The sequence below is a fragment of the Silurus aristotelis genome (genome assembly GCF_946808225.1).
Source record: "Silurus aristotelis genome assembly, chromosome: 6".
Lineage (NCBI taxonomy): Eukaryota > Metazoa > Chordata > Actinopteri > Siluriformes > Siluridae > Silurus > Silurus aristotelis.
The window spans coordinates 16092074-16119914 of NC_139579.1; the positions used below are offsets into that span (position 1 = coordinate 16092074).

General features: G+C 41.1%; 1 protein-coding gene and 1 long non-coding RNA gene across 14 annotated transcripts in view; one reads left to right on the forward strand and one right to left on the reverse strand.

Moving 5' to 3' along the window:
- Nucleotides 1–27841, forward strand: part of LOC310727394 — a 766835-nt gene that overhangs the window by 468890 nt on the left and 270104 nt on the right. The window lies entirely within an intron of this gene.
- Nucleotides 1–27841, reverse strand: part of kidins220a (kinase D-interacting substrate 220a) — a 57937-nt gene that overhangs the window by 4968 nt on the left and 25128 nt on the right. For 5 of the 13 annotated variants that reach the window (XM_083543558.1, XM_083543559.1, XM_083543552.1 and 2 more), the window contains 12 exons: nt 27462–27602; nt 24912–25149; nt 24676–24767; nt 23030–23174; nt 21465–21627; nt 9459–9637; nt 8646–8845; nt 8140–8256; nt 7555–7611; nt 3658–3687; nt 1441–1569; nt 335–433 (listed from right to left, as the gene is read on the reverse strand). In XM_083543558.1, the coding sequence (XP_083399684.1) occupies nt 335–433; nt 1441–1569; nt 3658–3687; nt 7555–7611; nt 8140–8256; nt 8646–8845; nt 9459–9637; nt 21465–21627; nt 23030–23174; nt 24676–24767; nt 24912–25149; nt 27462–27602 (1590 nt within the window). The other 8 variants (XM_083543553.1, XM_083543560.1, XM_083543554.1 and 5 more) reach the window with 4 other exon arrangements.

Genomic DNA, 27841 nt, shown 5'->3' on the forward strand with positions numbered 1-27841 from the left:
CAGCTCGTTGAGTGGATGCTGAGCTCCCACTGACAATAACCTTCGTTCATTCTGAGAGCTGCCATCTTGGACCAGATGGCTGCCTGCTTGTTGGCAACACAACATTCGTTTGTGGTAGCACAAATGGAGATCTGATCAACACACGCTACATGTTTTCCTGATTGCAACCCCGTGCCGGATGTTTTAGCGAAAGATGGACTGTTTAAAAAGGCCGCATCAGGCAGTGAGAGTGGGGGAGAAAAATAAAAAGTCAGAAGAGGTAATATGAGGTATTAGAGAGACACTTTGCTTTTTCATCTGAAGCACTAAATATCAAAAGCTGTTAATGCCCTACCATTGCTTTGAAGAGATGCCAGTCCCCAAAATTCATCTTCATCTCCTTCTTGAGCTCCTCCAATTGACACTGGCACAGCACACGACCGTTCACGTTCGCCTGGGAACACAAACATTCACGTCTTAAACCGTTATCGGATTGTGAAGCACCAATTTGAATGATTTGGACCTGCGTGGTCTTTGGGAAAACAAGAGGCCAGCTTGTGTTTGGTGCAAGAACTTTCTGGAGGCCTGGATGCTCACTACAATAGAGATCTTTCAGTGGCTGTTGATGCACAGCTGTTAGGTTGGATAATGAAGGTCTGAAGCCATTATTCATGTCATTGCCAACTCTCAGATGATGATCGCAGCAAAACAAGCAGATCAAATCCGGTTTAGATGATGAAGCTTGTCATGACCAAATAAAGTGTGTTATTTCATTTATTACACCGAGATCTGCAAATGATTACAATTTATAAATAACTGACACACCGAACTATGAATATTTGTTAATTATTTATAGTTTGAGGTAACATGTAAGTATGAGAAAGTTCATTTCTGTGATCACTTACACCATAATCAATAAACATTATAGTGTATGCTCAGCCTCTCCTGCATTCTCTCGCTCTCGTATGTGTTATAAGCTGATGATGTAACACGGGTGGGTGAAAGCACCGTGTTTTATTTTTCTGATTCTGAACCATACACAAATATCAGTGCTCTGTTTTCACAGTAAATGTGAGAAATGTATTTGTCAATTAAAGAAATGTTAAAACCCCTCGCACACCTTTTTTTTTTTTCTTTCTTTCACTGACAATGTACTATGTGGATGTACAGAGACATTTTAAAGAACTGGGCCACATTTCCACTGGCTGAACTGTTACGTAATTTTACGTGGGAGTTTCCAAACGCACAGCTTCTAAGGAGGGCTTTTTCCCATTTTTGTCAGTGTTAAAAATCCTTTTGCACACAGCATGATCAGATCCGTTATTGCACGCACGATGACATGCTTTTAGCTTTATAATTTGCAGTGTCACTCAGTTTGTTCAGAATATTACATGTAAAAAAAGTGCCTGCAATGTTCACATCTTATGTTAAGGAGATGTTGAGTGTTGGGTAATAAAATACCTTTTTAATAGTGCCGATGTACTGCTCCATCATGCTGGAGTCCAGACCCTCGATTTGTCGCAGTCTTTCACATACACCATCAGTGCTAAGGGAGCTGAGGAGCCCAGGGGGTACTGCAGAATCACAGCCCTACACACACACAGGCGATTTACATATCCCCAATATTACTCTTTATTCATGCATTGCTATCTCTGAAAACGTGTGGAAGGGTATGTAGCGCATCAGCGATAAAGAACACAATGTATGATGTAATGTATAAAGCCATGTCCGTGATCAGGCCAAAGCAGTGAGGAAAAACATGAAATATGGGAAAACAAAAAAAACCCTTACAATTGAGCAAATAAGTAAAGAATGATACTGTAACGCAAGCAGTTGTGTATTTATGGCCCGCATGCTCAACCGGCTACATCGAGAAATACAAAGCCTGTTCCAACGATACACCACTCCACCTAATTAACTCCTGTGTTTGAGTGCTCATTAGCAGAATCAGGTGGATGCATGTAGGGCTGGAATGAATGCAGACACTGCAGTTCCTTATGGAGAAGCAGGTATTTATGGCATCAATATAAGTCATCATGAATCAAATCAAATGCTCGAAGTTGAGTGCGTCTCATAAAAAAAACAGTGACATGCTGACCAAATAAAGCTTCTGCTGTTTAAAGGCATCAAACCGAATTGCTGTCATCTCTTTAAGCTTCCCCTTCATTGACAGGGAATGTCGAGATACCGTATCTCAGTCTCGGTGTCGAGTGTCTATTCAGACTGAAGTACAGGTTTGTTGTGTCAAACTGGCAAATACACCTCAGAGCTAATTTCAAACCTGTCGAGCCAGAATCTGAAAAATACTTACATTTGACAGAAAAGTAGAGTGTGCAACGCCTGGGTTCGAGGATCAGACGTTGCCGCATCTGTACAAGTGTTAAACTGAACCTCCTCTAAGAAGATTTTGATATTACTGACAGCGTTAAATATAGTCGCATACTATCAGATTAAAAAAAAAAAAAAAAAAAAAACAGGCTCCAATAAGACCTCAAAAGTAAATCTTGAGAAACTTCTAAAGAATACCGCAATCTCTTTTCTACTGAGAATTGAACAAATTGAAAGTTACATAAGGAAGAGAGAGTTTAGTTTAATCCGATGCCAAATTTCATTTCAGCTTCAGCTGGGCCCACTAACTATATATTCTTAATGGCCTCTGTACAGTTAAGACTGGTGCCAGATTCGTCAGCTAGATCAAACCGGCTTCATCTTCCTATACACATTCTCTGTCTCGGGTAGCCAAAGAGATGAGAGATGCCAAGAGTATTTAATGGGTTGTTGCTGATAATGCAAGACATTCCATGAATGATTAATCACGAAACAGGCGATTTTTAAATCGGTTACGTTCACCAACAGCACTCTGAAGTGTTAGTCATTTTGTCCAGAGTAAGCACATTTAGTAAAAGGGAAAGGAAAAAAAAAAAAAAAGAAGATGTTGGCAAGAAAACTGGTACTGGGTGGAATTTACCATCACATGTTAAGTTCTGGACTTACTACATTTTCACCTTTCTACTATACTGCGTAAAAGATTGGATATCTTTTCACTTCTAAATAAGGATGATGGGAAATTTGGCTTGAAAACAAAAACACGTGAGCTGCATGTGCAACTTGAAATTAACTGTGAAAATGTGTCCAAACCAGGTGACTAGAGCTGTTCTGGGAACAGACCATGAAAGCTGGTTATCTAGGGACAGTAACTAGCCTGAATGAGGAATAAGATTTATGTTAAAGGTCATTGGTGTGAGAAGTGAAAGCTCAGTGTCCAGCTGCAATTATGTAATGTGGCTATTTTTTTTCCTAGCCGGTTCATCAAAGTTCTAGTGTACAACATTGCCAAACACTTACAAAGAATTTGTCTCTCAATTTTCACATGACTTGTGAAAAAACAAAACAAAACAAAAAAAAAAAACACCCTGTCCAGACCTCATGCACATAATTTATTTAATTACTTATTTTTACACTTTTCCAACTAAAACACACCTGATTCAACTATCAAGCCCATCAGTCTAGCAGGAGTAGAATAATAGAAAACTTTTTAAAGCAACAATATCAGGAAAGGCATTTTAAAATGTACTATATAAGGAAGGCCAAAGCCAAAAAAACCAACAATAATAATAATAATAATAATAATAGATTTAAAGAAAAATGAGGAATAGACTCAAGCGTGGGAGCCTGTACCTGCTTCACTCTGGGAGGCTGAGACTTTATCTGTTCAGAAGAAGAGAGAATATGAAAGAAGATGAGAGAAAGGAGGAGGGAAGAGTGGTTATATTAAGACAAACACTTTAAATCATCATCAAGGTCAGAGGAGGATTCAGGACTGGAAATGAAGCTCATATCATTATTCTTTAACAGGGCTGGAAAAATCCATAACATTTCTTTAATAGTTGTATTAGCTAATGTAATTTGATAAAAAAAAAAAGTAATAAATAAAAAAACAACAAAAAAAAACAAACAAAGGAGACCCCACGATTTCTTAATAACACTGTTTGAAGGTAGAGTTTCTAGAAAATAGCAGTTGGAAATCTCTAAATGATTTCAATAAGCATTTTGTCATTCAGACATATCTCTAAGGTATGTCATTAAAATTTGTAATGACACGAGAAATCAGATACACTTGATGAAATGTCTAAAGGCTACAGTGAAGCCTTAAGGAGTTGAGGACATTTGTGTTATTTTTTACCACAGAAATGCTGTTTAACATTAAGTTTTAAAAGCAAATGCTCTCCAGGCTTATATCTTGTAGTAAACACCTTCTTTATAAGTGAGAATAGCTGGGAACACATAGACAGACATATCATTAAACACAATTATCCAAATCGACTCTTCCACAGCAACCCACCTGCAATGCTGAGTCTTCATTACAATGATTCGGTTAAGCAAATTCACTACAGGAACAGTCAAAGCTGACAGCATTCATATAATGGGGTGCAGGAAATATGTATTTATATAAGGAGAGATATTGGGAGAAAGACAGCAGACATGCTGAAGTGTGTATCTGCAACTCTAAAAAGCAGGCATCGAATTTTTTAGAAGCACCCACCCTGGTGTGACCGACAAGGAAAAGTGGGTTTCAGCAAAAAAAAAAAAGGATGTATACTTGCAGCTGGACATACTTTCTCCTTGATCATACAGCTCTGACTGTACGATCGAATATTGATCTCATGCGTAAAGAGAGAAAGTGTGAACGACTAATGAAAACAATCCAAAAAGGCATACAAGCAGAAAAGATGCACGGGCATACAAGAGATTCATGGTGGCATAACTGCAGCTAGCTTCAGCTCAAAAGTGCAATAAGTTGTGATGAAACAGCATGAAGTCTGACAGCAGAGGACTGTTAGTACACCTTCAGTCAGAAAACGGACAAAACATAAAGACGGACATAGAGACATGGATTAAAGCAACAGATGTGGCCTCTTGCAAGTGTGCTGGTGGAAGAGCAAGTCCAAGTCATGATGCATGAGCAAACAGACACGATTCTCTTTAACATACAATACGGACCAAAAGTATGGAAGGCAAGTATGTTGTAATTCTAAAAGTCAATTTGCATTTGCAAATCAAATCTTTCATTTTTTTATATGGAAAAGCTTTGTGGAGTCACCAATTTTATTTAGAAAGTTATTTGGAATTATTTATTCAATTATGTTCCCCCTTACAAAAAAATGAACAGTCTAGAATTTTTATGGTAGCGTTATTTTAACAGAAAACGTAACAAAAATAAATAAAATCAAATACAAATCTTTTTTTGATCCCCTACAAAATCAGCAAGGATTCTGACACCCACACACCCAAATTAGTCCAGTCCCTCAAAAAAGGTACTCCTAATATCAACTCATTATGTGTATATAAGTCACCAGTGACCGAATCAACCTCTTCCATTCAAACCTCTCCACCACCATGAGAACGACTAAAGAGCTGTCAAAGGACGTCAGGAACAAGATTGTAGACCTGCACAAAGCTGGAATGGGCTACGAGAACATTCGATTGTTGCCTTGGCCATAAGTTTTGGGTCATTTTCATGCTGGAAGACCCATTAACGACCCACCCATCCACCTTCTGGCTGAGGCCAGGAGGTTCTTATCCAAGATTCTGCAGTGCATGGCCCCGTTTACGTGGTGAAGTCTTTCTGTACCCTTAGCAGAGAAACAGCCCCAAAGCAGAATGTTTCCTCCATGTTTGACAGTGGGGATGGTGTTCTTGGGGTCATATTCAGCATTTCTCTGCCTCCGAAGTCAACAAGTCAAGTCGATGGTCTAATCTGACCACATCACATTCTCCCAAGCATTTACTGAATCATTCAGGTGTTCACTGACAAACTTCAGACGATCCTGTTCATGTGCATTCTTGAGCAGAGAGATCTTGGTGTGTTACCAATGGTTTTCTTAATGACTGTGGTCCCAGCTCCTTTGAGATAATTAATAAGCTCCTCCCGTGTTATTCTGGGCTGATTCCTCATCTTTCTCGGAACCATCCTTACCCCATGAGGTGAGATTTTGCCTGGAGCTCCAAAGCGAGGGCGATTGACTTATCTTGCATTTCTTCCATTTTCAAATTATCTCGCCAACTTTCAACGGTCTCTTATTCACCAAGCTTCTTGCTAATGGTCTTGTAGCCTATTCCAGCCTTGTGCAGGTCTATAATCTTGTCCCTGATGTCCTTTGACATCATGGTGGTGGAGAGGTTTGATTGAAAGAGGTTGATTCTGTGACGGGTGTCAGAGAGTTGATATTAGGGGTACTTTCTTAAATGGATATATATATATATTTATTATTTTTTTTTTTTTCATATATATTTTTTCCCCTCTGTTAAAATAAACCTACCATAAAAAAAAAAGATTTAAATTCTTTGTAAGGGGGTAAATGTACTAAATCAGCAGGGGATCAAACAATAACTTCCCCAACTGTACAATGTGGCAAATATGTAAATATGATTTTACTGCTAAAATTAGTTTTAAATGTTCATTTATTGGGGGCACAGCCCTTGTATTTTAAGCACACCTATACATGAAGTATCTTAAGTACACTTATGCCATGGGTTAAAAACTGATATACTGTAGCTAGTTTTCTCAGTTGGTTTACTGTTGGTTTGGGTTTTATAACCAAACGTGCCTCTCTAGGCGTCTGAGAATGCAATTTTTTTTTAAAATATTTACATATTCAATTCACTTCAAGTTACTGATAAAGTGTATTTAATCACAGACATTGACAAGTTACAAAACAGCAACTTGATATCCCTAAGTGGTCAAATGTGAGCATGGAAAAACTCCGCCCTTAGGAGGAACCAGATTTAAATCGGATTCGATCAATTTTCTATGTAACACTAGATCCTGGGATTTAATAATGAGATTATGCAGGTGTATTAGCGTAAAGACAAACAGTATGCAATATATGAACCAAAATATTAGGACACCTGACGTTGGAGGCACACACTAGATTTTCCCTTCACTTGAAATAGGACCTGTTCCATCATGACAATGCCCCTGTACACAAAGCCAGATCCATGAAAATACAGGTTGGAATGGAAGATCTCCTGCTATAGAGTTCTGATCTCAACCTTAATGGAATGCTGACTGCGCCCCAGGCCTCCTCACCCTACTTCAATAACTGACTTCACAAATCTTCCTATAAGAGTAGAGGTTATTATAACAGCAAATGGGGACTAAATGTGGAATGGGATGTTCAAAAAGCACATACGAATCTTATGTTTAGGTGTCCACAAACTTTTATCCATATAGTGTATATGTATTTATATGATGGTGACAAATAAAAAAAAAAAATGTGCAAAATAAATTTGAATTAAATATTTTTTTTGTGTAGCAGAGCTGACTGTATTTATCATACATACATAAATACAAAGGAGGCTAAGCTGTCCACACAATCAAAAAGTACAGCAGGAAACAAGCCTCTGTACACCGTTTTTATTGCAATTCACTTTTTAAAAAGTGCTACATTATTTTATGTTGTCTATTCAAATGTATTACTATTCTTAATAATAATACAAATGGGTGGTGTTTCTTCCAAAGTTTGGCCTATAATGCATATAAAAGAGACACAGAGAATAACAGTGAATGGGTACCATAGAGGGGGAGGTGAGGAAGGGGGGGCCTTCGAGGGCATCTTCTCTGATAACACCCTGACGAAAAGAGATGATGAGCGTAAAAGATATGGGTGAAAGTGAACCAGCAGAGAAAGACAGAAATCTGTAGAATGGTAGGAGTACACAAGTATACAACAAACACCCACACACACACACAAACACACACACACAGTAAAGGGATATAAATTCTGCAGCTGTTTCTTCCTGCTACATCTAATCCAATTTACTACCGTCATAGAATCTGTAAAGCGATGGATGATGGTATTGAATTGAAACAAGATGGTGCTCAGACCTAAAAAAAAAAAAAAATCCTCCAAAAGTAAGCAACAATAGAGATATGTTCTATGCAGTCATGTAAAGTGGTTCTCAATCCCAATACCAGTACGCAAAGGCACTGCGCACATGTACATGTGGTACATGATTTAACACATCGTAGTTTATGAAGAGTTTGAAAACTCGCTAGCGTGTTAAATTAGGTGTAATGAAACAAGAAAACTGGGGGCTGAGAAGCACTTATCCACACTGCAATACTCACATGGCTCTAAGGGTTGATTGTGTACTTACTAGTCCAGAGTTGTGGTCCTTATGGAAGGCCAGTTTGGAGGAAGGGCGGGAGGGGGCATGGAGGGGGTTGCCGGGATAATGACGGGGCACGTGATAAACATGAGGAGGGAAATAAGGCTATGGAGGTGGAGGAGAGAGAAAGGAAGAACGTGAACAAATGAGGACAGGATGGGATGGGCTAGATATTAGCAAAGCAAAAAAAAGAAAGAAAGGCTAAAATAAAACAAAAACAATCATTTTTCATCAAGTGGAGACATCATGAATATGGTCAAATTGGTCAAATATGTTTTATTAAATAGATTCTATTATAAATATGCCACTTTTACACTTCTGGTTAGATGCTAACTGTATTTCATTGGCTCTGTATTTTGCACAATGACGAAGTCGAATCTAATCTAATCTAATGATTACAATAACCCAATCTAATCTATACTAGATATATTTGACAATATTCAAGATATTGTATTTCCTAAGAGGACATTATTTTCAGTGTGCGCGTGTCTCACCCTGTTGTAGAATGGGTGTTGTGGCCCAGTAAGGCCGCTGAAGTAACTGCTGTGAGTCTGTGCGGGAAAGGAGCCGGTGGGCGAGCAGGCTGCAGGACCCTGGCCAAACACTGAGTGTGGCCTCGCCGGAGCCTCCTGCAGGGGCATTGTGGGATAGCTCACTCCTCCGAGGTGCATCTGCTCCCGGGCATCACGCACATCTTTGCGAGAGAGAAAGAACGAGAGAGACATCATTTCTGATGAAAGATTAGAATTTCGACATGTGTTTAAAGGCATTCATTTACTCCCACTCATGGTTAACTTTAGCCAAATGATGCACAGCATTTTTAGTAAGTCCTGTGAGAAAAGAGGGAAAGAAAAAAACAGGCCTGGTTCTCAAAACAACAAACAGTGATGACCAAACAGTCTCCTCCCAAAAGATTCAGTGGATAACCAGTGCAACGTGCCAGAAAAAGTCTGACAACACAACTTTCTTTTTTTTTTCCCTGTGTGCTGTAATCACATGTTTCTGCTCGGGGGAAAGAAGTAGTCAGAAATACTCAGGAATAAGGAGGCAATTTTGAATGATGTTTCACATCCTGAACTAAGCACAAAAGAACCCTTGTTTCGTTCTCTTGCCTTAAATAGTGGAATCGTTTACAATTCTGGTCTGGGTTCTCGACACACCTCATAGAGGAGATCGACGGTGTGAAAAGCATTAATGGTTAACCAGGGGAACTCTCCATCCCGCTTGGATAAAACCGGTAACTAAAAACTGAGCGTCTCTAATAGGTCGATGTTTTATCTGCGCTGGAATGAGTGGTGTCTGTATACCGGCGATGATCTCTCGAAGTTTGGGGTCCAAGTTGACAGTGCAGGGTAGGAACATCTCCACGTCATGGACCGTGAGCACGGGGGTTCTCGAGGACAGGAACACTTCAAAGCTGCGGATGTCTCCATCGATTTCCAGCAAGGGTTCCACATCCTTGGTAGTGGGGATATTTTTGGAAATCCTGCAGCACAATGAATGGTTCAGTAAGCAATTTTGTAGACAAAAGCCTTACATTTTGACGTCCAACAACAAAAATACAGCCCATCCTTCCAGCGTTATCGGAACTTCATTAGAATTAAACATTGTACACTGTATGGGTTTTTTGGTCAGTTTTTTCAGCTGTTCTGGCAGTTTTAGACTGTATTCCCCTGCTTGGGGACAAATCTAAACCAGGCAGAGGCCGATGTGAAAGGCGAACTGATATACACAAGTGATAATTACAAAAGGAGTTAGTATTTCAAGCTCACATCGAAATATTTCTGATGACGTATCTCCTATTTTCTGAGTGAGTCCGGATCATGCTGTAGTCACGATCCCTCACTATATCGTACGCACTAGCATGGAGAACATGCTATAAATCTTGGCCCCGATTTTATTAAGGTCATCTTGTGACAAGAAATAATCCAAGCAAAAAAAAAAAAAATAATAATTGCACAGTTGCACAGTGTGAAACTGGCTTAATGCTTCTGGCCCACTCACACCACCTTAAAAAAACCACCAAGAATGCTTCAGAACTAGCCTTGAACTCAACAAACCACAACGTCAGGCAGTATGTGATAAATCACTTCCGGGCATGGGAGTTAATATCAGATGCAGATCAAGATTTGTTAACTGATAAATGCAGACATTTTGTTCTGTCGGTCTGCGCTGCGAGGGTTGGATCAACTGCTATATCCCAAGTACTAACTGGTTAGGAAACAGTTTTTTGGGCTTCTTTTTGGTAATGGGCCCAGACTTTACCACATAGTTTTTGAGCTCACCACATTAGCATGCCTTCATTGCAGTGGGTTAAGTAATCCGATTTGAGGCGAGCACAATGGAGCTCAGTGGCCAAACTGACGTGTGGAAGGTGCTACTGGATTCTAAGCAAGAGCTAAATGAATAACAAAGTCCCTAAGAGTCTCTTACACGCTGTGAGAAAATGTTTTCACTCCAATTACTCATTGGAAGTTGTAGCTTCTAGCATACTCTGTGAAACTGTCCTCTACTTTACAAAGATTTAGCTAAGACACTTTAATCCAGTCATGTCAAAATCATTGTAGGCATCATGATGCAATTTTCTATTATAAATTTACACAAATCATTTTTATTTAAACCACAGATTAGAACCTATATCTGGCCGGTCCACACCGGCTTTGACACCTAGTTCCCTCTTTCTGACATCCGAGTCAAACAAAGATACCAGTTAAAACACAGTGAACTCGTCCACAGCTGTGTTCACCAAAAGTGAATGTGTATGAAACTGTGTGTGATATACTGGGTGGGAGAAAAGACTACATGCACTGGACAATGATGTGCAGTGTGCGCCCACAGTCCTTAGAGTCAGTGGCATCATCAGTGGATGCCGTGTGACCAGACGGCTGACCCTCCACACAATGTCACTGCACGGAGGTGGAGATGAGCTTAACATAAGAGGAAGTGCACAAGGATGGGGTGTGTGTGTGTGTGTGTGTGTGTGTGTGTGTGTGTGTGTGTGTGTGTGTGTGTGATCTTAATCAGGGACCCGCAAAGCACGCAGTATAGATGTACGAGCAGTTCGTTTGCAAACAGGCTTGTACGACACCACAGCGAAGAGGGCGGTGAAAGCAGTGTAAGGGAATGGCTCTGGTGCTTTTCCCACGCACTGGATTAGGCAGAACTGGTGGCTTGCTTCTCCTTAAATCCAGCTGGAAATGTTTATTTGGGGTGTGTGAGACTGTGTGCTTATATATGTTCACTCGCAGACAAACAGGAGCCAGTGACGAGAGCCTCTCCAGAGACTTCCTCTGTTACAAGACTGACACACACACACACACACACACACACACACACACACACACACACACACGTTCCTCTACTAACATGGCTACATAATGACGTCTTTAAGAAATTCTTCTTAGGAACATAGTTAAAGATTTAAAATACACACCAGACTTCCCAGCATGAACTGATGCATATACTCCATATCTGGAAAATAACTTATTGTCTTATTCATAGGGAATATTACAAATTTGCCATCCTTAACACAACAGCTCTTTCACATGAAATACTGTTTGAACACCAAATTCATATAATGCTTAACTCTACAAGCAGCCATAAAATTGTGGTTTATGTCCTAATGATGATTGGGTAACGACCAGTTTATATGATTTACTCCAGACACGATGCATTAGAGTTAATGGAATTTTGAGGCACACAGTCTAAATACTAATGCGCATTCCACTTGTTTATGGAATCGCAGACTTGCCAAATCAGAGGAGGAATAATAGGCCGTTCTGGGAAGGGGGATAGAAACACTGTAAACAGGACACGTGTGCGATATACGCAATATTACGATATTTCAGCAAAGTTGTGACTTGAAACTTCAAGTTTAAAAAGTTCAAATGTGTTGCTCGTCTGTAACACGAGTGGATGTTGGGGAAGTTCCGACTCCAAATACACAAAGCATAACACTGCAACACAGTGACTGCTATGCAGAATGGTTTTGGGTGTGTAAAAGCTCCACCAAAGCCTTTCTATTTTATCTGGCATGAAGCAAAAGAACACAAATGTCCTGACACCGGCCAACACAACACCCAGACCAAAGCATAAACATACCATCACAACACTCTAGTTCTAACAGCTTGAGCTGACAGCAGCCATACTGGCGTAAGTGGGGAATTATGGTAGAAGGGATGTGGGGGTTGGTGGTTCTGTTGGTCAGTCACTGAGGACATATGGGTAGTTACTCATTTTCCCCTTTTACAGATATGTGTTTGTCCTCTTTCCTTTTTGCACAATCTTGCATTTGCAGACTGTATGAGAATGGACACACCGAGAGCCATCGCGACTGAAACCTTAGTCTCATCACATTAGCTGCTAACGTATTGTTCGAAGGACTCTCGTCAGTTACTAATGCTAAAACATGCAGGCTGATATTTGTGTTGGCTCGCACCAGTGGAACCCATCCGCTTAAAAAAAAAAAAGACAGCATTTTTTTATGCAGTTAGGAGGAAAAGTTGGCCCAAACATCAAGTAATTGGTTCCAACATTGCTTGTGATATTTTTTTACTGTGCTTTGGGAAAAAAATGCAAATAACCAAAGGCATTGTCAGTCATCTTTCATGGGAACACTGGGATCAGCAGAGTTGCTTCATGTGAAAACATTGTTACTTTTTTTGTTTTAATAAATGCAGAGGCAGATAAAAGTGTACTGGCTTGCACGTGTTCAATAAGACTATTGACTGCAGCCATGTGGTGGCTCTGAGACTAGAGGCATGGCTGCCTTGGGAGGTTTCTGGCCTGCGTTTCACTAAATGCTGATCAATCCTGACACTGACTGAGCCTTCTTTTCTTCCTCCTCTTCCTCTTTTTGAAAAACTCCTACACAGCAGCAGCTGACGGGAAGGAGCATAATTCTCCCACTCTTTCCCCCTCCGGCTGACCGATTAACGTGCCACTTGACTTTGCTTCCAGCCACCCTTGTGATGATGGTGCGAGGCAAATGCCTTTCAGTATTTACTAAAGATGGCCAGATATGCAGGAAAGCTAACGTATTCGAGTTTTGAGAGTAATAAGGAGAATCTACGTTACCGCTGCAAAAAGAGCAATCGCGGCCGAAATTGCACATCATAAGACGACTAGTGACAGCCAATGGTATCCTCGTAGAGGCGGGACCCCGAGAGCAGCTGGCAGGCTGGCACGTGGAGCTGTAGGCGTTCGTCAACACTCCCTAGGGTGAGGAGCTGCCAGGCGCTCAATCAAGCAAGCAGAGCAAACATGTTCATGGCCGTACTGCTGATTCGCAATTGCATGTAAAGACAGCACTCTGTTAAGAACCTCTCAGTGGGTTCCAGTTCAGCTGGATACACAAAACTGACCAATACATGCAAGTACAAACACATCTGCATTCAAGTTTTCCTTTTACTGCTCCCCTGACTGGAAACTTCCTTTCGCGAATCCAACTTACACTTGGCAGACAGGATTAATTAAGCCTGACTAAGACTGAAAGATATTGGCTTAATAAAGCAAAGCGCACTGGTTAAAAAGACCAAACTATAGAAAACCAAGGGACCAAAATAAACCCATTTAATGAAACTAGGACACCAGTCTTTACAGAAAACCAACACCTTGGCTGAAGGTTAATAAAAAAAATCAATTACTACAACACAAAAACAAGGCATGAAGTCAAGTGCTATAAGAAACATTAAGGAAACATAATATGGTCAATTCTACTTCAGCAATAGTCTATGAGAAGTCAAATATGTCATAGCATGAGACACTGGTTCCTGAAGGAGTTCAGGAAGTGCTAACTTATTCCAGGCAACCAGAAGCTATTACTCACTTGTTTCCAAATGGTTGCCAAATTGGTAAACAAGATTTCCCTTGCTGATGAACAAACATTGAAAGATGTTTAGCATATGCTTAGAAAAAAGGCCTGGTTGAAAATTGGTTGGGAATTGAAAATGTTCTCACGGTTTGATTGATGAGATTGGAAACAAGGAACTTCTCAAGAAGCAGTTGTTTGGAAATACCATGGAACTGAATTTGCATCACTGGTCAGCTAAAACATCATCCACATTTTGTTTCCTGTATAAAGCCACCCTCCCTGGGTTAAGTAACATAAGTGTCTTCTGCTCCTTGTCATAGGTTAAGCATCAACCCTTCACACTCCTGTACTTTTTATTATTTTTTTAAGGCAAGTAAATGCAAAGAATACATGTCTCTTTACTACACGAATAGCTTTTGTTTTGATAAATAAATTACACTGTTAAAATTCACCAACATATTTGATTCAGCTTATTTAAACAAGAATTCGACTCAATCTTTAAACTATATAATTTCAGTAATAGTAAAAACTATATAAAAAAGAAATATAAAGAAATCGGGGAATTCAAATACTTGTTTAGCATCTAGGCTAATTATCTTGCACTCATTGTGTGCAATAAAAAGAATCCAAATTGGTCATACCCATTATATAAAAGGTCCATTAACTATTCTTCACCAGTATCACATCTCTGTACTCTGTATAAAACGTTGAAATGAGCTGTTAATTTGTCTTTGTTACAGAAAAGAACTGCCACTGAGACCTAAGAGGTGCACTCATACTTCTTAAGCAGCCTAAAGGTACAGACACATCAGGCCACGGCAAGATATCCATTAATCAGCTGCATGCAAACTCGCTACCGGAATGCCACAAGTACTTGGTCCTCTTTCATTTTTTCCCTCTACCTACTCGAGCCGTGAGGTATTATCCTGAATATTTCATTTCAATGACTTTCTTAGACATGCATGTCCCTGCTTAGTTCTCAGCATGTCATACAGCTGCCTGGCATGTATATCTGTCTATGTTCCTGGAGATACAGGCTCACATCAAGGTTTTGCCAAATCACCTCTGAACGTTCTGATCATCTGCCAACTCATAAAACCTTTGTGTATTGCTGGACAGCTAACTATCATTTTCTAATCTGACTCGGTCGTGCAGTATTCTCCTTTCCAGCGTCAAATGGGCCTACCTTTTTGCAGCTGCACATCTTTTTTTTCCAACCTCCCCTAGTTCTCGAACTCTCCAAAGGCTTCATGTTCCTGTCCGCGGCAGATTTTAAAAACGCTGATGCTTGCTGTCAAAGCCAAACCAGCTCCCACCTACACTCGTCAGTACCACTCCGTACCACGTTCCCTTTGAGATACGCGTGCGGCTCAACCCAACATCCCTGTTCTCTGTTCTGACATCATCCGATCACCTCTTTAACAGGTACTACCATGTACTTTTCAGCAGAAACAACAACTGGTGCAACACAGTAAGGCAGAAGTGGGGGGTTTTGTGAGAAACAACGACGGCTGTCTTAAGGTTTCTGAGAATCATGAAGTAGAGATGTAGGGAACTCTGAGAACTACAGAGTAGATTCAGAGTAGATCTTTGGGAAAACAACTGAGGGATTAAAAGTATAGCACTACTCAAGCTTGCATTAAGAGAAGTTGATTGAAGCATAATTTTCTCAGAGCCCCAATGTTTTCCACAGAACCTAAACCTTGATAACCTTGCAATTATCCTACTGAATTAATCAAATACGCATGTTTTAGAATGCCAGAGAAGATAGGGCGATAAGCATTCGCTCGTTTCTCTGCGATGCTAATACAAATTTTCTTTCCAGTGCCCTGGTACACTCATTTTTAATCTTTTAATCCATAAAAAAAAAAGAGCTTTGGCCAAGCACCAGTGTAACATTCGCTCATTTCCCACTCTCGTCATCATCATGATGTCGCAAAAAACCCGAGCCTGGGAACTACAAAGCACAAAAAAAAAACAATTCCTCTGTGACAGCGCGGCGCCAACCCAGTGTTACATCCACTCTCATCTCCCTCTGTTCACCACACAGCCTCTCACTTTATTTCTAACTTTCACTTTCTCCCACTCCCCAGCTCATCTCAACCATCTGGAGGTCACTCTGCCAACCCGAGACTGTGTGCTCCTTTTCAGAAATAGTGCTCCGTTCTATTGGAAACAATCTATTCTTTCTATTTTCTATTTTCCAGCAACCTGATCATTGACAGTGCTATCCATTTTCCAGTTTCTCACCACCAAATGCCTCAAGAAGGATTCAGTAGCCACACAAGAGGCTCAATCCAGAGAGAGAGAGAGAGAGAGAGGCATACTGAGCAAAACTCTCAGACTTGTTCGAGACAAGCTCGCTACGTGACGGAAATACGGAAACAGCAACAAAGAGCGAGATGAAAAAAGAATCTTTCACTCAGGGGCACAAAAGTTCAAAAGTGTTGAAGAAGGAAAAAAAGGAAGCTGTTCTCTTTTGTTGAGAAGTGATATTTAAAGCCTTATTAGGCAGCATGCATAAAGGGAATTAGCCAAAATGTGCTTTAGGAAAAAAAAAAAAAAGCTTTTATCACTGACGGTAATTGCAACCAAAATTACAATAAGTGGTCCAATTAAAGTAATCCTGAATGAACAGTATGTCATCTTAATGTTTCTGTACTTGCAAAAAGGAGTATTTCTAATGAGCTCTGATTGCCTCGCATAGATTCATTTCAAGTGTCATTAGTTAAAAAAGTTTTGCAGAAATCGCTTTTAAAAGCCGGGATTAAGGGCGCAGCGCGGCACTCGTTGTCCGCTGGATAAATGTGTGACGTGGGGAAGCGCGACAGGAGAGAAGACGCTTGCGGATTTGTAAACAAGGAGGAGCGTTTAGGCATCCAGATAAACTGAAGGACAGTGTGAGGGAGTAATGCCAAGTGATGCTTAGCGAGGTGAAGAAAAAAAGGTGAGGGGGCATGTGCTCTTTCCTGAGCTTTCACACTCGCTCCTGGGTGCGAAAGGTTGTGTGGGAGCACGTGTCACCAGCTCTCCTAACGGTTAATTAACAAGGGGCTCTGGCAGTATGGGAGGTGTGTGTGTGTGTGTGTGTGTGTGAACGACATATGCTAGCGGCCCATGTCAGGTGCGCGTGTGTATGTGTGTGTGACGAGGGGAGGGGTTGGTCTGGGCACGGTGCTCAGCCCGCTCGGGTTCCGTCAGGCCGTGCTGGCACGCGCAGGACACCAGATGTCGGAGCAGAGACGGCTCGGTGGGCCACACCTTTCGACAAGCTAAAATCGGAGCGCGGCAACCAGAAATAACCTCCCGCTGGACCTGACTCCGCTCAAAAACTCCACACCAGATCACGGCCACCAGCAGTCAGAAGGACTCTCGCTTCCTCTCCGCCGGCGCACTAGATTTGGGCTTCCGCCTGCTGCCGGACTTTACTTTTTATGGTGTAATTACGCTCTTCCCGATTTCCCCTCCTGAGGTGAGGGAGAGAAGAAGCAGGTGAGCGAGTGCACAGCAGAGGACGCAGAGAAAAATATGTCCGGTTAGAATTCGAAAAAAAAAAAAAAGGTGAATGCATTCAGGCAACACGGCCCCAAGTGTTGATATAAATAACAAAAATAAATAAATAAATGTGCGCAGCCCTTTCGGGGGTTTGTTTTGCTTTCAATTTGCCTAAGTGTGCTGGGGCCGCAGAAGACTTGGCCTCCTACATGCAATTTGTAGTTTTCCCAGTAGAACGGATGAATCACGCTGGTCAGGGTGTTTTTGTGTGTAGGTGCAGACTCGGCCTGTGTCTCCTGAGGACACAGCGATCTTTGTGCTCAGAGCTGCCCCCTCCAACACACACACAAACACACACACACACACAGTTTCTAAGCCAGATTACTTTAGCCTGCACTGCCTCTCTGTGTTAATCATAAAACAGGCTAATGTTATTAACCGATTATTCACATTCTCCAGCAGATTAAAACACTGGCGTGCCGTGGGAGAGAAAGAAGTTGCTTCCATGATGAGATCGCCGCTCTATGGTATAGACGTATCTAGACAACCGAAGCAACACATCGTTACAGAGGCATTGTGTCAGTGGCACAGCACACAGCACGGGTAGCTGGAACTCTTCTGCTTACTCTCTTTAAGGCGTAGTAATTGCAGCAAGGTGCGGGTGTGCGTGTGGTTGTGTTGTGCTACTTACGTGTATTTCTAACGCTCAGCGTCATGAGACTCTGTTCTTTATTCTTTAAGTTTGAAAGCAAAGTGAGAAGAAAGATAATACTTGGTACAGAACTTGAAAGAGCCTAAAGGCTTCATGACTTCTAATCCACTCTGAGAGAACAAGGTCAGTAAAAGGGTATTTTATCACTTCTCTCTTCCAGAAATCAATGTGTGTGAGTTAAAGGGAGGAGAGAAACATAAAAACAAATCTAAACTAGGCAATACGCCCACATGCTCTCACACACAGTATGTCCTCTTCCCAAGCACATGATGCGTCCATCAGCCCCCTCTTTCTCACCCACATGCACGCACACACACGAAACAGAGAGAAGCCACATTGAGTGCGATTCAGAGTGACAGCTGACCTATGAATCGCTGACTCACTCTTTCAGTAACGTCCTCTCTGATAGGCTGATGCGTCTGGGGCGACATACAGCCCTGGGGCGTATGTGAAAAGTTGAACTCGCAGCCACATGGGCAGTGATGTTTCACAATGCCCCTACACACAGGCCGCGAGGGAAGCAAGAATCTGAAAATGACTGTTTGTGGGTCAGTGTTTTAACGTGACGCTGACCGCAGAATGACAGTTAAACAGAGGAAGAAAGGAGTAGAGGGTGAGGATGAAAACAAAAAGGGCCAGATTCTACTTATGTTGCCAACCGGCGAACATCAGCCGAGGGATTTGTGAAGTGATGTGACTCACGTCGCTCTAAAAAGAACTAGCAAGAGATAAGGCAGCCGCTTGGCCACGTGATCAAACAAGGGAAGCGGAGGTAAAAAGCGAGCATCAAGAAAAAGTTGACAGTTTATCATCAGGAGACATATCTGGCACAGATAAGAACGCAACATGTCAGCTGGGTTTTTTTTTTTTAGCTCTCTTCAGGAAAAAAAAAAAACGATCTCAACTGATGGTTGTGTTTTAAAATGATCAAGTGTAGTGCATACTTAGATCTTTGCTATAACCTTTGCATGTTTTTATGTGCCAAGTTCACCGTAAGTTAAGTTAAAGATCTTTAAACCTTCATTTAAATGACTCGTGTGTTGACTGACTGAACTCTTCTCATGAAGAGTTGTTCCAAGAGATAAATATCAGCACCATGTATTGAGCCAAACACTAAAATGGAGGAAAACAGGGCAAGGGTGCAGAAGCCGAATCAGTCAGAAGGACAATTTTAATGTTCTTTCAAAAACTTAAGACTTGCAATCAAATGGCTGTTTAACAGTAAAGCTGTGTTCTGATGAACCCATCGTAACCTGAAAAATCCAGACACGGCCTAGCCTGCCCAGGAGCCTTAAAGAAAGGTGACCTGTATGGGTTAATGTTGAGCACAATCAAATAGCAAATTGAAGCAAATTACAGTACCGTAATGTATAATCTTTACAGTATGTATATATGTTTCAGCAGGGGGCGTGGACAAGCGGCGGTTCGCAAGGAAAGGGGCAGAGCCGAACGACTGTGTGCGGCGACGCCAATAAAAATGAGAGGAACAAGAGCTAAAATTGGGCTTTGAAACACCAAAATCACAGAACAAATATACGCCCTCCGACATCGGGACAACTCAACTCTGACTGCTGGCGAGGTTACGATTTTTCAGGCATCCTGGCAGTGTCCCAAACGGATCATGAATTTTAATATTTGTAAAAATAAATATTTGTATCGCTACCGTCATTGTAAGACTGACAAACCATCGTAACTTAGGGACTTCCTGTATACTACCTGTAGCTATAACGAGACAGTGACAGGAGGGAGCTGAGCTTTAAATTAGCTAGTTCAAAACTGTATGTTAAAAAAATATATTTATATACACACATGAGCAAATGAAAAGTATTAATGCAAATATGCAATCACTAATGAATAGCGTTAGCAAAGCCAAAGCTAACTAGCTAGTAGGGGGAGGTGGTCGCTTAGTGGGTGAAGCATTGGACTTTGGATTCGAAGATTGAGTTCAAATCCCAGCCACAGCAAGCTGCCACTCCTAGGCCTTTGCCCCTTTGAGCAAGACCATTAATCCCATAGCTGCTCAGTTGTATAAATGAGATAAATGTAAGTAGCTCTGGATAAGGGCAAATGTCATAAAAAGCACATGATTAACAGTGCAGCTGTCGATGAGGTTATCGATCAACAACGAACGTTGGCATCGACTTCTTCTGGGTTGGCCGTCACTGTAAATTACACTTGCTTTATCAGTAAAGCCTGACCGGTTTCTGCGACTCGATCAAAAGGAGTCCAGCCTGAAATGTGCTACCGTTTAGCTCACACTGCAGTCCTCGGGAACGTCAGGAGAAATAAACCTCATCAACTGCCATAAAAAAAAACGGGAGCTTGAATGACATCACAACTGTCAAGTTTCTAATTTTACAACTTAATTTACTACATGGAATGCTTTTATTTCATCTTTAACAGGTGGGGGGGGGGTAGGATTGGGAGAGAGAGAGAGAGAGAGAGAGAGGATGGGAGAAACAGGTGCATTTATACACTACAGGTATAACATGGTTAAAAATGAGAGAGAATAGTGTGAGCAAGTGAAATGGAGAGAGAATGTATGCAAGAGAGAGAGAGAGAGAGAGAGAGAGAGAGAGCGCGAGAGAGAGAGAATGTATGCGAGAGAGAGAGAGAGCGAGCGAGCCAGGCTGTGTGAGAGGGACCAGATGCTGACACTGAGACGCTCTGACACTTCCACAGCCCGGGGAGTCACAGCATGCTAGTGCAGTGTGACAGAAAGCAACCTTTAAAGGCCAAGCCCTGAGCAACAGCAGCAACTGCTTCACACACACACACACACACACACACACACACACACACACACACACACACACACAGCTTCATTCTCTAAAGAAGTAAAGAATTAGGCAAATACTTACCAGGTCAATGTTCAATACATTGTTCTACAAGAGCATCGGATTTCCTGCGATTTTCGGTGACATTTGACACATGAAGGCAGCTTCACTGGCTGAACAAAAAGGCCAAAACAAATTACTTAATCGAAAGGTCTCTTCCTGGCCAGGTCAGAAGTGATACAGAAGATAGAAAATGATGAAAAATTCTCTACTGCCACCGTCAGGCAAGAGGAAAAGAACAGCCCTGAGACAAATATTTACAGAGCAGCTCGAGCTGTTAAGCTTTGTGACGGCTGTGAACTTGTGTGTCAAACTGAAAAGTAACTTGTTGTAAGTGCATGTGTTGATTGGGCTGTTAGCAGCTATTTCGAGCGCACAGGATGCTCGAATGCGGTTCCAACATTAACACAGAATAGCGTAGAGCAAGCGTAGGAGGACGGCTGGCACCGAACCTGACCTCTCGTAAATGGTCTTGAGCGTGACCTGGTCCGAGACGAGGTCGTTCTCCTCCAGGAAGAGGATGAGCCAGGACGTTCGGTAGGGCCACTCCTCCGTCAGGTTGATCCATGACGCCAACCGGTCCCAGTTGAAGATGATCTGGTTGGCTCGGAGGAGACGCCCTGTCACAGCACGTATATACAATTATACAAAATTCTCCTGAATAGATAAAAGTCAATGATGAGGAGATTGTTTCAGGAAAATAATTCCTATGAAATTGATTTGTACTCGTATTACAAATTTACAAACTAGTAAACGAGACTGTTGCTATAAGGAAACAATAATAATTACAATTTTAGCACTTTTTAACTTCTGTCTTAATACAGTAAAAAGAGAAGAAATAAAGCTCTCCCAGGTTTAATACAAACCAGCTGCAATGAAACAGCAAGTAATTAATTAAATATTAATTTAAACATACTCTAAGTGTCCAGGTATTCAGTTATTAATTAGTGGCATCTACCAATGATCGAATTCATATTACAGCTATAGATTAGTCCATTGATTATTTGAGTTAACGTATGAGAAAAACCTTTTCTTCATTAAAGAGCAATGCTAAATATACAACTGAAAAGAAGACGGGTCTCTTGAAATGAACAAGTTATTGGTTTCCTATTTAGTGAAATTAAAATTTTTATTGCTGAAATTGTGAACAAGAATTTAGTGAAAACTGAACCCATTTAGTGCATTTAATTGCCATATTACATCAAAATGCAAATACAAATATATACAATATATACATTTTTTTTAATTTAATAAATAATTCAAATATAATTAAAATATAAAAATCAATTTCAAATTACTTAAAGAAAAAAGAAAAAAAAAAAACGCACTGTATGGTGTTTTCCTCATGTTTTAGCTTGAAACGATTCTAAACTTTGGGCTGTGTTCTTTGGCCTGAATCTTCTCCTCGCCCCTCGCTGTTTCCTCTCCGTTTCCTCTGTTTTTCATTCTGCAGTGTTTTTTTGTGTTTACCTGTACAGAGCTCTCATTTATAAACGTGGCGCACGCACAAAACTAAGCTGAAAACGTGCGTAGGGCAGTTTCCCCCCGAAGGTTGCGATTATTTAATTTTGTTTATAAGAAAATTGAAGGGAGAAACTGAGCACCTGTAAGTAAATTCTGAACGCTGTGTACGTGCGACGTGGAAACACAGAACTTGAGAAGGGGAATCTGCAAACGTTTCCGTCCCCGTTTTGTGTGTAGGCCACATTTATAAATGAGACCCCAGTGCGGTCCAGAGTTTAGCGGGTGTTGCGTTGATAATGATGGTCTGTAGGGAAACACTGTGCATGTAGTTAAATGGACTAAACGAAGCATAGAGGCAAATAATCTTCGAATGTTACTATTGCAAATTTAAAACTCTCTCTTATAGCCCTAAAAAAAAATGAAAAAAGAAAATGAGAATATTACTATATCTGTCCCTTGTATTTGGTATGTTTGTTCTTTTAATGGTTAGTCAAACCGTACAAATATTTTAGATTTCATGATTAAGGGGTAAAACAAAAATGATGGCGCTGTGTTAACCTGTGACAGATACGATGTTGAGGAGTCTCCTCATGGTCTGAGGGCTGATGTCACTAAACCAGTCTTCAGTAAGCAGCAGCTTGGTCAGGTCAAAAGACATCTGGCGTGTTACTGTACGCTGTATCTGACGTCTCCGGTACGTATCCTGCAGAACATACAGACGCACTTCAGCACAGAGGCTCATTTTAAACAGCTTGCAACATTTTACAATTAATAAGAAGTTCCCCTTTTAATAGATGCTGACCACTGCAGACCGGGATCATCCCACAAGAGCTGCAGTTTTGGAGCGATCACAATTTGGCCCTTCTCACTTAAACTCTCTCAAATCCTTACGCTTGCCCATTTTTCCTGCTTCTATCACATCAACGTTGAGGACAAAATGTTCAAATGCTGCCAAACATCTCCCACCAACTAACAGGTGATAATCACTGTTCATAATGTCATGCCTGGTCGATGTAAATATTCAATATGAAATACTTCATTTTTACACAAAGACCAAAGACGCACATCGTTATTTTTTACTCCTGCTGCGACACAGAGACCCTCTTCCAAACGATTCTGCTAGAACGCTAGACTTAAAAAGATGTTTTCTGCATATAATAATCACTGACCCCATCAGTTGTCCCAGACTGCACCATACATGACAGAATTTACAAAAAATACAGAATCGTACCAAAAAAAAAAAAAAAAATGCCCTTTTTGTTTATAGTACTCTATGAATTATAATTGACAATTGAGGTCACATGATCGCAACCATTATTCTTTAGCATCGGGTACTTTATCCACAGCTGCTTTCTAGTTACTTCCTTGTCTTATAGAACTTCTCAGGTACGGCTCGGCTTGAAGAGTTGTGAGCCTGTGCACTCGTGTCCTGAGGTCGCTCTCGACAGCTGATGATCGAGAGCGCCATTGCTCTAGGTTTACTTTGATGTTTATAATGAAGGCCTTGTGAATGGAGTGTGTGGCTACCAATATAAATGAGCATACAGGTACCGGTTTTTCAAGCCAGCGATAAGGCACGTGATCAGTGTGAGTCCCAAAAAAAAAAGAAAGAAAGAAAGAAAATAGACTCCAGAAGGAGCATGGTCAGATATTGACCACAGCTCTTACAAGTTCACATTAGCTAAATCAGCAGTAACGAGGTAAAGCCAATGCATCTTGCGTCCCCGAAAGCCGAATGAAAAGCGGGCTGATAAATCAGCGAGGCGAACAAATGGGGCACTCGCAGGGCAGGCAGCGGAGCCATTTAGCCTCCCACTAGACGCCGGCCATGCCAGAGCTTTGTCACTGAGCCCCACTGCTGCTGCACCCTGTCATTAGGCAATGCCATCTCAGCGGGGAGGGTAAACAGACATTAAATCAATTACAGATGCTCCTCAGCGACATCCAGGGGCTGCGACAGCATCCCTCTCCACATTGCCAGCCTTGTGGAGAACACACGAGAACAACAAACAGGAGCACGCCAACAGCGTGAGCGCCATGTGTCTTATACGGGAGTGCTTGCGTGACGCTCGTGTCTTGTTTCACCGAACGAGGAAGATATTTGCATGAGGATTGAGGAGAACTTACAGAGCACAAAATATGTTTTGCAAATCCATGACCCACTGGTTTGTTTGTTTTTTTCCCCCCAGTCAGATGAGACTTACCCTCCTGTTCAGAGTCGATTTACTGCCCTGCTTGGCCTGCTCTCCAAGACTGTTCTGAGACTGAAACTTCCTCTCTAGTTCTTCATGCCATGCTGCAGAGGCAGAAAAACAAAAATATAAATCAGGCATTTATTACATTACATCCTTTTTGGAGCTCGTTAGAAAGTCGTAACATACTGCAGGTTAGTAACACATTGTCAAACATTTTAACCTTTTCACATGTTCTTTTTGCTCACCCTCAGCAGCTAGCAGATCTCTATTGGTTGGTGAAGCCATTGAGAGTTTCTTGGCTGTGCCGAGGCCGCGGCTGTTCAGGAAGACGGGTAGGTGCACTATGTTGCGCATGTAGTCGTGGCCGTTGATGTTGGAATCGCGCAACACACTGTTCAGGTTCTGGTTAATGGCTTTAATAATGATGTGGGGATCGCTGGCAAAGATGGAGATGAATGGGCCTTTGGAGAAGAGAATCCTCACCTGCAGCGAAAGAGATGCATGAGAACACAATTTCCTAAGCCAGGTCCTGGAGTAACCCTGTGTTGCTGTGTACTCCAACTGTGTTTCAGCAACCATTTTATTATATGTTCTCAATGGACAATAATATAGAAATGAAACTTGGATATATTTTAGTCAATTTGCAGCTTGTAGATTTACTGTTCTCTAAAAAAAAACAACAACATACAGCCACTTTTGTCTAAATAACTGGCAACAAAAGTGAGTACACCCTCATTGAACATGTCAAAACTGTGTCTAAAGTGTCAGTATTCTCCATGAGCACCATTGTTATGTAGCACTGCCTTAATCCTTCTTCCTCAGCAAGGTTGTCATCTTGTCGGTATGTTTGGGGTTGTTAATATGTTGGAATACATAATATTCAGCCCAAATTCTAAAGGGAGGGCATCATGTTCTACTGCAGAATGTCACAGTACATGTTGGAATCCATGTTCCCCTCAATGAACAGCGGCTTCCCACTACCAGCAGCACTCACGCAGCCCCAGACCATGATGCTACCACCACCATGTTTGACTTTAGGCAAGACAATTTTCTTGGTCCTCCTCACCAGGTCGTTGCCACGCATGCTGGACACCATATGAGCCAAACAAGTTTATATTATTCTCATCAGACCACAGGACATGGTTCCAGTAATTCATGCTCTTGGATAGGTTGTCTCCAGCAAACTGTTTGTGTGGAGGACTTAACTTCTTTGCTGGTCCCTTGCGCCGCCTAGGAAAACCTCTGTATGACCCTGGCCACTGTACTGCAACTTAGTTTCAGGGTGTTACTGATCTTCATACAGGCAACGCCATCTTTGTGGAGAACAAGAATTCTAGTTCTCAAATCCTCAGGGAGTTCTTTGCAATGAGGTGCCATGTTGAAAATTGTGGTCAGTATGAGAGAAGTGTACTCAAAGCACCAAAAATACAAGATTTGTATGGTCCTGTCAAGCAGACAAAAACATGATGAATAGGACATGTGGCTTTGCATGGTTACACAACATACAGCTATTATCACTTAGGGTATACTTACTTTTGTTGCTAGTTATTTGGACAATAATAGAACAATGGCTGTATGTTGAGTTATTTTCAGAAGATGGTAAATCTGTACTGCTATACAAACTGCACATTGACTACTATAAAATAGATCCAGGTTTTATTTCTATAGTAATCTAACTTAAGAAGATTATATATTATATATTCTGTATAATGCAGAATATAAGTGTTGCTTAACATTTTTGTTTTGCATTTTATGTAATGTTTTACATTTCTTACTGTTTGTGTCTTGTTTTGATTCATAGTGCTACACTTAATTCAATATATTTCTTTTTTAACTAAAATCAAATCAAAATTAAATGTGGTGGCGCTCGCATTTAAATTGACATTTACTGTATCATTCAATAATAATGATTTGTGGTAGGCTGAGCCACTTATCCTATCCCTGAAATCTGTCGGAGAACAAGCGTCTTGCCCATTATATAAACAGCACCTTTTATCAGGACAGGACACCAAATAGAAAAGCCTGCAATCTAGGGAAGAAGCTCCAGTCCTGGAAATGACTGGGACTTTCCAGACTCATGAGAGACTCGAGCGTGGCAGAGTGTCACAGGACACTGATTTGTACACTATTTAAAAAGTTAATTACTGATGTCTGCTGCCTCAGGCGATCGTCTATGCTCAAATATTTGTTTATAATGCAGTGGGCCACAAAAAACCTTATTGTCTCTTTCCCAACATGCTATAATCCTTCACAGGCCATTTCCATTCATAGCAGTATGCAAATCATTTCGGTTATGGAACTTCCGCTCCAGCAAGCTTAAAAAAACATTTAGTGTGTGATAAAAATTCAATTTTGTAATTTCTATTTAAACTGAGAGCTAAAAAAATAAATAAAGCTCAGACTTTAAAAGTGATGCAACTAAATGAGCCACAAAGGGGTCTTTGAGGTTTCAGGTGCTCTGGAAGGAGGGAGATTTCATTAGCACTTAGCAGGCTGCCAACACAAGGGGATTATATCCCCAAATAATAACGTTTGGCTGAAGGAAATTCTATTACTCTGGGCGGAAAAGCGGAATCTGAACTTTCTGGGGTGAACTCTGATAGCTACAGTGTGTAGTTTCTGCTTTGTTAATGAGAAACTGATGAAAGTGTTTACCGTTCAGTCAGGTTTGAGGTGTTATTTGTGCATTTAGGTGGAGGAAGAATATGGGACAAGGCACAAGCAATTTCTGAAATGTTGTTTTCTTGCAGAATTTTGAAATCTGACCAAATGTACAAACACAAACAAACACACACCGTATCCAACATCTGCAGCACTTTATCCTGTTCGCAGGAGTCCAAGCCGTCGATGATGACAACCAGGCGAGTCTGATTCTGAGTAAAGCCATCGATGGTCTTCGCCATTTTAGCCATGAGCTCCACTTCACATTTGAGCACCTAGATAAAAAATAAAAAAACGACACAAAAAATAAGCGTAGCCTAGTCGAACAATGAAAAACAACAGAGGGATACATACAAGTTAAAAACGATATAGAAATAATTATAAAAAGATGCACCAATACATGAAACATAATTTATAGAATATAATTCATGTGTATTTATGATTTTAATATAATGCAATATACAGGTGAAATCTACAGAACGGTATCAAATACTACTTACTCTCACACACACAC